This window comes from Quercus lobata, chromosome 3 (genome assembly GCF_001633185.2).
Source record: "Quercus lobata isolate SW786 chromosome 3, ValleyOak3.0 Primary Assembly, whole genome shotgun sequence".
NCBI classification, from domain to species: Eukaryota; Viridiplantae; Streptophyta; class Magnoliopsida; order Fagales; family Fagaceae; genus Quercus; species Quercus lobata.
Window position 1 is genome coordinate 48,233,682 of NC_044906.1, and position 11,361 is coordinate 48,245,042.

The 11,361-nt window shown below is 35.8% G+C and overlaps 1 protein-coding gene across 1 annotated transcript; it reads left to right on the forward strand.

The window, feature by feature from the left end:
• The first annotated feature begins 836 nt into the window (after positions 1 to 836).
• On the forward strand, positions 837 to 6,589 carry LOC115981997 (respiratory burst oxidase homolog protein D-like). The gene is made up of 12 exons (XM_031104466.1): positions 837 to 1,662; positions 1,796 to 1,958; positions 2,062 to 2,110; positions 2,239 to 2,352; positions 2,473 to 2,898; positions 3,146 to 3,529; positions 3,633 to 3,728; positions 3,843 to 3,958; positions 4,135 to 4,237; positions 4,342 to 4,415; positions 5,322 to 5,866; positions 5,998 to 6,589. The coding sequence occupies exons 1-12, from the start codon at positions 1,056 to 1,058 to the stop codon at positions 6,105 to 6,107; spliced, it is 2,787 nt and encodes a 928-aa protein (XP_030960326.1). The 5' UTR covers positions 837 to 1,055; the 3' UTR covers positions 6,108 to 6,589.
• Positions 6,590 to 11,361: the final 4,772 nt, after the last annotated feature.

Consider the following 11,361-nt stretch of genomic DNA (forward strand, 5'->3'; position numbering starts at 1 on the left):
TGAATTTTTGGATAAACGCTTTAGTGTATAAAATAAGATATATCACATCAAAAGGCCTCCCAACAATTTTATGAAGAGACATAGAATCATTTCCTATATGATTCGGAAAACAATTTTTTCCATCTACTCCTTTTCTAATTTCAATTCATCAATAACGAATGCGCTATGCCTAGAAATCCTTGATGGCGTGTGTTTGAAAACTCTACAAATAATATGGTGTAATTAATAATTATCCTACATGGATTTGAAGTTCATGCAATAATGTATGGTGTAATTAACTATAAATGTAGAAGTTTGAAAAGTTAAAAAGTTTAAAAAAAAAAAAAATGAAAAAGTTAAAAAATTTTCTGCTAAAAAAAAATTGAGATTAAAAATGAATTTTTAACCCTCAATCTCATCCATTAGTTTACTATTACATTGTGCAGTCTGGATCCGAGGTACACAAGCCCATTTTATTTCTACCCAAAAACAAAGAAGTAGTGCATATGGAAGCCCGCCGCACCAGTGACCAAACACCTGGTTGCGTGTAAGTTCGAGTTTTACAGTGTTAATAACGACAATAGCAGTACTATAATAATATTCCTGTTTGCCGAGTCGAAGTTTCCTATAAATTTATAGCATGTAATATATAGTCTTTAAAATATATAATTGCACGCGAGTTCATTGGTCTTTTGGGGACGTTTGACCTCCGCCAGGATTGAAAAAACTTTATGTTTGACTGTTAATCCCTTTAAATAAATAAAACAATATATTATTTTGTGGTCGATCTGGTTGGTTGTTGCGTTTACGACTTTGTACACATAGTGGGGCGAGCCACACTGTTTATCGTAAATATCATCAATCTCTGACTTTTCTTACACCACCTACACCACCTCCTATATATACATTTCTTTAACACCCCCATTTTTCTCCCAAATCAACCGTAGCAAAGTTTTTATCAAAGTTTCTGAAGATGTTCTGAAGAGCAACAACAGAGGCTCCATTAATTTCATTTGTTTATTTTTATCGAAACTGTTTTGTTGTCAGTGTTGTTTGTTACCAAAAAAGAAAGAAAGATGAGAGGCAACGATGGAAGAGGAGCTTATTCAGAAAATAATTCTGATACAGAAAGCTTGGGAGGAAATGACAGAAGTGCTTTTAGTGGTCCTTTGGGTACTCAAGAATTCAACAGCAATAGCAGAAAACCTTCAAAAAAGAGTGCTAGATTCAATTTACCAGGTGACCAAATAACCAACGACGATGATGGCTACGTTGAGATCACTCTTGACATTCGTGACGATTCCGTTGCGGTTCACAGTGTTCAAACAACAGGTGTTGGTGGTGGTGATGTTCAGGAAGACCCTGAGCTTTCTTTGCTGGCAAAGAAAACTTTACGGAGCAAATCTAACTCCTTTGGTTCATACTTGCTCCGTAACACTTCCTCTCATATACGCCAGGTTTCTCAGGAGCTCAAACGTTTCACATCTCTTACGAGAAGACCTTCTGCTTCGACACGTTTTGATCGAACAAAGTCTGCGGCCGCTCATGCTTTGAAGGGTCTCAAGTTCATCGCCGCCAAGACAGGTGGCGCTGCTGGTTGGCCGGCCATCGAGAAGCGGTTCGATGATCTCACCGCTTCTAAAAATGGACTCCTTCCCTCTTCCTTGTTTGGAGAATGCATAGGTAAATATTAGAAGAGGATAAGGATATATATGTCGTATAGATTCAATCACATTCATTATTATCACGTCAATTTTGTAATAAAATTTAATTTATAGCATACTTTGTTTTTGTTTTTGTTTTTGTTTTGTTACAGGAATGAACAAGGAGTCTAAGGAGTTCGCAGGTGAGATGTTCAGAGCACTCGCTCGGCGATATAACATAAGTGGTGATTCAATCAACAAGGCACAGCTCAAAGACTTCTGGGATCAAATCTCTGATGAAAGCTTCGACTCCAGGCTCCAAATTTTCTTTGACATGTAATTATCTCTTTATTTTACGCGGTTTTGAGTTTCATAGTTTCTCATTACTTCGCACGCATGCTCCTTTTCTCATTCTTTTTATTTTTTTTAATGATTACAGGGTGGACAAAGATGCCGATGGAAGAATTGCAGAAGAAGAAGTCGCTGAGGTAGGCCACCGAACACTTCTGGCCAAATTGGACCGCATTTGACCCGGCATTATATTAACTTTCTACGAATTATTCCACAAGTCTATAGAATTTGATCTTAGCATCATCATGATTACTTCTCTTTCCAGATTATCAGCCTTAGTGCTTCTACAAACAAACTTTCCAATATTCAGAAACAAGCCAAGGAATATGCAGCTTTAATTATGGAAGAACTAGACCCAGAAAATAATGGATACATCATGGTATATTATTAAAAACTCTCTACTTTAAGTCCAATTAAGTACTTGTTCTATATATATATATATATATATATATATATATATCTCTTTCTTTAGTTTGACTCAATTGGCAATTAATTACAGATATACCATCTTGAAACACTGCTATTGCAAGCTCCAAACCAATCTGTCAGAATAAGTGATAGCCGAGTTATGAGTCAAATGTTGAGTCAGAAACTGAAGCCAACACAGGAGGACAACCCAGTGAGAAGATGGTACCAAAAGATTAAGTACTTTCTAATGGATAACTGGCAAAGGGTCTGGGTAATGATGTTATGGCTTGGGATCATGCTGGGTCTTTTTGCCTACAAATTTGTGCAGTATCGAAACAAGGCCGCATTCGAAGTGATGGGCTACTGTGTTTGCGTTGCAAAAGGAGGGGCAGAGACCCTTAAATTCAACATGGCTCTGATACTATTACCTGTCTGCCGGAACACCATTACTTGGCTTAGAAACAAAACCAAATTAGGGACCGTTGTTCCCTTTGATGACAATCTGAATTTCCACAAGGTATATAATATGATCTACCGAAAATGTTTACAGTCATTTGTTTGATTGATATTTTTTCGCATGAGTTTTTGTCAAAACAAGGTCCTCTCCATTTCGCCTATTTCATGACTATAACATTTTATTTTTTCGATGTACGCATTGTTCTGTTATGGATAAATTTCAAATGGAGAGGATACTTTTTGTCGTAGCGAAGGTCTCAAAAAAAAAGACTTTAAATGTTTAACCCTTTATTGAATGTAAAACTCAGGTAATTGCGGTTGGAATTGGGGTCGGGGTTGGACTACACGTGATTTCTCATTTAACGTGTGATTTCCCAAGACTTCTTCACGCAACTCCGGAAGAGTACGAGCCCATGGAACCTTACTTTGGGGAACAGCCTACTAGCTACTGGTGGTTTGTGAAAGGAGTTGAAGGGGTCACAGGTATAATAATTGTGATCTTGATGGCCATAGCATTCACATTAGCTACCCCTTGGTTTAGACGAAACAAGCTCAACCTACCAAAGCCCCTCAAGAAATTTACTGGATTCAATGCCTTTTGGTATTCCCACCATCTTTTTGTCATTGTCTATACCCTCCTTATTGTCCACGGCATCAAACTCTATCTCACAAAAAAGTGGTATCAGAAAACGGTTAGTTTCATTTCTTTAAATCTTCTCGTGACCTTTTAACCTGTCCCCTCTTATTTTTTTAGAGTTGTGTTCTGACATTGTAGCTACTTTATTTTGTTGGCAGACATGGATGTATTTGGCAGTTCCTGTAACCCTTTATGCATGTGAAAGGTTAATTAGAGCTTTTAGATCGAGCATCAAGCCTGTGAAGATTCTAAAGGTAATCAAATTATTATGCCTTTTTATCTCAATCCTAAAACCATTCTCTCAAACTCAATTACACCCTTTTGAGTCATAATGCACTGATTGGATGTGTGTTTTGTTCAATTTGAAGGTTGCTGTTTATCCGGGAAATGTGTTAGCATTGCACATGTCGAAGCCTCAAGGTTTTAGAAACAAGAGTGGACAGTATATGTTTGTCAACTGTGCTGCTGTCTCAGCCTTCGAATGGTAGGTAGTAGTAGTACTATATTATATGTTGTGACATACAACTGGATGCACATTGTTATTAGTGGCCGATCGGATTGACCAAAATTATAATAATTGTATGCTTACAATAAACCAAAACTATATGTTTATTTTTATCAAAAAATAAACCAATTGTTGATTTTTTTTTTTTGGAACAGGCACCCATTTTCCATTACGTCATCACCAGGAGATGATTACCTAAGTGTGCACATTAGAACACTAGGTGACTGGACACGGCAGCTCAAAACTGTTTTCTCTGAGGTTGGTTGTGGTTTAACAAGTGCTTTAGAAATCGTTGTGTTCATGATCAATCACTGCTTCAAGCTTTTAAATTAGCACTAAAACTTTCTGTTTTCATTGGTTAGGTGTGTCAACCTCCAACTGCTGGGAAGAGCGGGTTACTCAGAGCTGATATTATGCAAGGAGGTAACAACCCCAGGTAAGATGATTGTTTTTTTAATTTTTTTATAATTTGATAGTTGGAGTGAGACATTTTAAAACTCTAGATATTTATATTAGAAACATGAAGGGCTCGTTTGGTACGGTATTTAAACAATAATTTTCAATTTTTTAAAAAATACATGTGTAAAAAGGTGTAATATTATTTAAAAACTAAAAATATGTTTAAAATAATATACCAAACAACCCCGAAAACTACAAATTGAATTAGGAGACTTTGGCCTTAAAGTCTTGATTATTAAACACTCAAGAACTAAAATTTTAGATAATTTTGAAAAAGACAGCACTGACTACTAATAAACCCGTGTTGAATTTTGGAACTACGAGACTTTTGGCTTATAAGTCAAATTGTAGGGGTGAAAAGCACTCAAGAATTAAAGTTTTAGATAATTTAAAAAAGATAGTACTGACTATTAATAAACCCGTGTTCAATTTGGGAATGTGTTTTATACTTTTTTGTCACATGTATGCGGGTCATTCTTGTCAATCTTGTCCATGTAATCTACATTTATGTGACACCGATATACCAATAATTTCTTGTTCAATATGGACACCTTTTGACATAAATAATAATTGTGTTATGCGTGTTCACACATTGATTGACTATAGTTAATAACGCCAATCATGGAGTGGTCACTGTCGTGTAGAATCCGAACCAAAGAACTTGAATTAAGAAGGGGACGTTTTTTTAACCGATTAATGTTCTCTATTATCATTAATTCTTCTTTAATTTATTTCACATTTACGGAGTCTCCAAACTCTATACTGTTTTTAATGTTGCCAGTCATTATTGATGTAGGCAATATAGTAGTTTTTTTTTTTTTGGGGTGGGTGTGTTTTGGTTTTGGGATTCTTAATTAATGTTGATTAAATAAATGAAATGCAGCTTTCCAAAGATACTGATAGACGGTCCATATGGAGCTCCAGCACAAGATTACAAAAAATACGAGGTGGTGTTACTAGTGGGGCTTGGGATTGGGGCCACTCCAATGGTTAGCATTGTAAAAGACATTATCAATAACATCAAAAACAAAGATATGGAAGATCAAGATTCAACAACTGAGGCTGCTTTGGAAAGTGGGAGAGGTAGCTCTTCATCAAGTCACAGTAAGAACAAGGGATTCAGGACAAGAAAAGCCTATTTCTACTGGGTCACAAGGGAACAAGGCTCATTCGAGTGGTTCAAAGGGATAATGAATGAAGTGGCTGAAATGGATGAGAAACAAATGATAGAATTGCATAACTATTGTACAAGTGTGTATGAAGAAGGAGATGCAAGATCAGCGCTCATAGCAATGCTTCAATCACTACACCATGCCAAGAGTGGTTTGGATGTGGTGTCTGGCACAAGAGTCAAATCCCACTTCGCCAAACCCAATTGGCGACAAGTCTACAAGAAGATTGCTCTTCACCACCCAGATACACGAGTCGGTGAGTTTCACCTAGCCTACTCCACTTTCTTTTTGCCTATCACGTGTTGAAAAAATACCTTATAGATGATTAAAAGTATTATGTATTCATATAAATAATATATAACCATAAATGTGGTCCAAATTATGCAGGAGTTTTCTATTGTGGGGCACCAGCACTAACCAAGGAACTTAGACAACTTGCGCTGGACTTTTCTCATAGGACGTCCACTAAATTCGAATTTCATAAAGAGAATTTTTAAAAGATAAGAAGAAGAAGATGGAAGGAAGCACATGTGAAAGTTTCGTACCCTAGTTGATTATTGTATAGAGTCTATAGACATAAACTGGGATAGGCTACTAGCTACCGCAATCAAGGGGGGTGCAAGTGCAAGGTACTATAAAGTATTAGAAACTCTCACTTCGAAGAAGGTGAGAATGAGAGTGAGAGGACCCACCTCAATAGAATGCTGGCTTATGGTGGGAGCCACTAGCACCTAATCGTATACAGTGATGATAATTTTTCCCCTTTTTTTTTTTTTTTCATTCATTTTTCTTCCTTGATTTTTTAATATGTATGTATAGTATACAAGTGTATTCTTGCTAGGATGTCACCCCTTAAAGTAAAGGCCTAAAGGCCACGATAGAATATAAATCTTCTAGAAAAGTTGTTTTATTGACCGACACTTTATATATCAAGGATGAATTGTGGATGGACGTCGAACTGTACCATCGTTGACAAAAAGGGTTTTTTTTTTTTCTTTTTTTTTTGCCCAGCAGAGATCAGAATTTTCATTTTCTTCAAAAGAATTAATATAGCATATAAAATTATAAATTCAAATATATATATATATAAATGATATTATCATGGATGGCCTTTGTCAAATTAATAAATATCAGTTTCACTAATCAAAGAAAACATAAATGTGTTAAATTAATTGATAAAATTATTTATTTTTTAACTGTTTTAAGTTTTTAAGACAATCTATAATTTGATAGTCAATGTGAATGAACCTTACATTAGTATTTTGGCATAATCCTCAAGTTCACTCAAAAAAGAAATGGTAAAGATTATGATGTCGCGCGGCAAAAGACATTGGCTTAGTTTTACTATGAGATTGTGACATCTTGACATTTCAAGCTTACCTCCATGCTAACTACATTGATGTTGTGAAAATAAACCAAAAGGCGCAAAAATATATATAAAAGAAAATTCAAAGTTACATCTTTGTTTTTCCCATTCTTCTGTCTCGATCTTACTGTTATGTGTTATCGACTTCGATTAGGGGTGTACATCAACCATTATGGCCAGTATTGGGAGGAGTTTAAGATGTGGCTGCCAAGGTCACTTTATTAAAAGTCAAATTTTCATCATACTGCTCGCAATGAATTGCAATTTTATCAGTGTCGATTACATTTGATTCGATGGTCGGTTGCCACCACAACATCTCCCAAGCATGAACCCACAGACTATGATCGGGGGATTTAAACACCAGTCCCACAACATATCAAACTCACATCGACTCTTAGTTTGTTAATGGAGTTGGCATTAATATGGAATGAAAAGAAGTAGATCTGCTTTGATCTACATGTGGTGCGCGAGAGAGATGGAATAGAACAAATTTTCTTCGATCTATAGGGTGGAACGATTTTACACCCCCAGATTGGATCGTTTCTTTATTGATTTTGTGATATCACGCTCATTTTAAATCTAATATCAGCCCATGAGTAAACGATTTCGAAATCTTTAAGATAGTGAAGAATTTGCTTTAATCAAACAATCAATTTTTTTGTTAAAGCTTAGTCAAACATGGTCAATGCTAGGGCTTGGCAAAAAGTTGATAAAATTTTCCATTTTGATGTATTTTTTGTGTTTGACATCAATCAAACCCGATGAAAATTAGTCAAAGTATTTAATTTTTAGGGTTTGGCTTTAAATTTATGATAAGGGTTTTTCCATTCAGCTATCACAAAGAAGGAAATTTTGATTCAATATACCTGGAAACACAATCCTGGTGAGACCTATTAATCATACTCTCTGAGGTTGAAGTCCTTTTACCTTAAGAAGCCGCGTCAAGATTTAGACAACTTTGCCTTCGACATTTTTTTGGACAACATTTCTGAATATTTAGACAACTAATTGCACATGTAGCAAATGTTTTGGACAATTTTGTAACTAAAGATGCTACTCAGACATGTTAAATTGTATATGTGCATGTTTGAGTAACTTCTACTTAAAACACTAATTGCATATGCAAATGATGAAAATATCTTTAAATGCAATGTTATGTATCCAATCTTGTTCATTTGTACTCAAAAATTTCTATCAAAAGGATAAATCATTAAAGGTTTGGTGGGCATATTTGACTAAGGATTTTCTTTCCAATACACATGCCTGCTATTATCATCCAAAATGGACAAAGAAAAAAACATAAAAACCCAAGTTAAGCATAAGTGCATAACTACAACTTCACCAATAAACTAAAATATTTTTTCTTAATAGCAAGCTCAACAACATCAATTGTCACCATTGAACCCAAAATATAATTTCAATGTGTCAAGAAATATCAAGAAATGAATAGTTGCAAATTATTACAGTTGGTTTGTATTGTACATCCTTGTAATGGTTCTTCTATAATACACACTTCAATTAATTTTGAAATGAGATGTCAAAGTGGGAAAATTGTTTCAATATTTTTTCTCATATGCTACCTACATTTAGACCAATAATTGAACCACCACAATTAGGGCTGTCCACCAAAGCCCATACCAGACCAACCCAAGGCGAACTATCCAATCCGTACCCAAAACCAGCCGACCCAACATCGGTGACGGTCGGCAGTGAGTTTCAAACTCCAGAAACTGAGACCGGCAGGTCAGTTGACGGTTCTGCTTTTCAAAATCCAATTCCAACCGATCCGACCGCCTATATATTTGGAAACACCCACTGATTTTCTTAGGTATGAGGATTTCCAATCATTTCTCGACAAATCCGTTGAGATCTAGTGAGATCTCTTCGAGAACTCGTCGAGATCCCTTCAAGATTTGGTGAGTACATTTAGAAATCTTGCTCGATCCGGCCATGTTTCGGCCAAACCTAGCAGATTTCGACTAGTTCCGGCCTGATTTTGCCTGGTTTCGTCTTCCTCGAGTCCGACTGACCACCGACCGATCCGTACCCGATATCCGAGTCGCCTGAACCGACTCATCTAACAGTCAGCAGCGGGTCTGGATGTTGGAGACCTGACGTGGTCGGGTTGGTTCCAAGTTGGGCACAAACCTGACCCGTGGACAGGCCTAACCACAATATATAGACAAACACATGTTTCACAACCATAGACCATAAATTATAAATCATTTTTTTGTTTCTTGGAATTTAAATTATAAACCATAAATTAGGGATCTTAATAAAAAATAAATAAATAAAAAATTGAAAACGAGTCATTGTGGCCTTGCTCAAATTTTTAGCTATATTAAGTCCAAAAGTTCGATGTATATATTGAATAGCAAGACACTCAAACAAATTTCTTATTCATTTTCTCAATTATCTCAGTAAACAAACAAAGCCTAACGCAAGTAAATAAAACCAATTTACTAGACGGTAATGCCACTAAAAGCTGTTTAGTGATTTTGACTTGATGAACTTACAAGAGTAAGTTAATATGCAATGAGAACAAAAAAAATTCTCATAAGAAAAAGTACAAATTCTAATGCCATTGTGCATGAAATACAATTTAGCATGAATAGGATGTTTCCCCATGCAGTGTCAAGCGATTAATATGCAAGATGAAAGTATCTTTCCCCGTATTTGACAATGGCCGCTTGGCCTAGTTGTGTCCGCATGCTTTCATGAGCGTAAATCTAAATTTAAATTTGTAATGTTATTTTCATTGACAAAAAGGAATAAAATAAAACTCTTTCCCTCATTCTTAAATAGATAAATTATTAGTTTGTCTTTTTGATTCATGTCATGTGTTGCAAGAATAATGAAGTGCTTGATGCAGATAAAAATATCAAAAGGAAATATCCTGACAAAATCATTACAATGAGCATTTTTTTTTTAAAGCAAATTCAACATAGTATAACCAGCTTTTGTAATACCAACATTGCACAAATATGCCTATAATTATATAGTAGCCTAACAAAAGTTCAATTAAAATTATATAACGAACTTAAGGACCACAATTAACCAAAAAAAAAAAAGTGAATATAATGGATAATAAATCAGATACATATCCATAGCAAATTTTTTTTTTTTTTGGAGAGAAAATACTAAGCAATATTATTAAGAAGCTGAAAAATCAGAAACAACAAACTGAGAAATGTCAGGTGGAACATGCTTCATTCAGACTAACAAAGGAAAAGAAACTCTTGCTCTCTTGACTACAAGCATGGGCTATACAATTGCCCTACTGCCTTGAATGAGAGAAAGAAAAAGTTCTACGAGAACTCATAACAGACAAAACGTCTTTTACAAACTGACCTATTGAGGAATGATCAAAATCTGCAGACTTCAACACGTTACACACCACCTTAGAATCCCCTTCAAAAACAAAGTGATGAATGCCCAATTCCATAGATGCATATCCATAGCTATTGTGCTATTGAAGTGTCATACATATATTTATAACAAGCAAAATATAATTAGAATTTAATCTACAATATAACATAATATTATGACTCCAACAACGTATCATTCCCCCAACAAAAACAATTCCAATTAAATAGTGGCCCCAAAACGATTTCTCTTTAAGAAATTGGTTGTCCTTTCCTTCAACAATTTCTCTTCAAAAAGCTTGCAGAATCAAGCAAGAAAGAATATGTGAAGCATAAAAGTCCAAGTTTGCATTGTCAAGGTAAAAAACATGTTAACAATGACAAACTTGATGATTACTTAGTGATAGGGGTATTTCTAACCATAGTTCAAACACATCATGCATAGGCACTAGCGACACCCTTAGGTCTGTCAGTCCCACATTAGCAGACGGAGGATCCAAAGTCATGCAAAGGGACGGGACCACATTATAAAGCTAACTGACGAGAATCCCAACAGACGAAGGAGAGGCCGATGGGGTGAGCAAAAGCCCATCAGGGCAAGCATGAAGCCAACGGGTCCAACAGAGTCTTGGTCCCCACGAAAATCCATATAAGGGAATATATTGGGTATTGCATATCACGCAAAGTGAATGTGCTACGAGGTCACATCTCCCTTATATGGAAAGACACCTTGTTATCTTGGAAACCCCAAATGCCAAATCTTCCCCAGAAGAAAAGATCCCCACACTCAAGGGATCTTGTCCTACTACTAAATTTCTTTATAAGCATGAGACCTCCTCTTTTCTCAGGTACGTAGAAAATTCCTAGCTCTCTCACTAAAGAGTTGATAGAGATTTCTCATTCGCTAACTTGACCTTTGGAGGATTTTTGGCCGGTGCCTTCTGTTTGGTTCTATTGTGCTTATTCACAAGTACCCATTGGAGTGACTTGGAGCTTACAACTCACTGACGATTTTAGCTC

Excerpts from the sequence above, each read along its gene's own strand:
- LOC115981997 (XM_031104466.1), top strand. The coding sequence starts at position 1,056 with ATGAGAGGCAACGATGGAAGAGGAGCTTATTCAGAAAATAATTCTGAT. Across the intron at positions 2,353-2,472 it reads AAAATAATGGATACATCATG|ATATACCATCTTGAAACACT; the intron begins GTATATTATTAA and ends AATTAATTACAG. Across the intron at positions 3,959-4,134 it reads GCTGTCTCAGCCTTCGAATG|GCACCCATTTTCCATTACGT; the intron begins GTAGGTAGTAGT and ends TTTTTGGAACAG.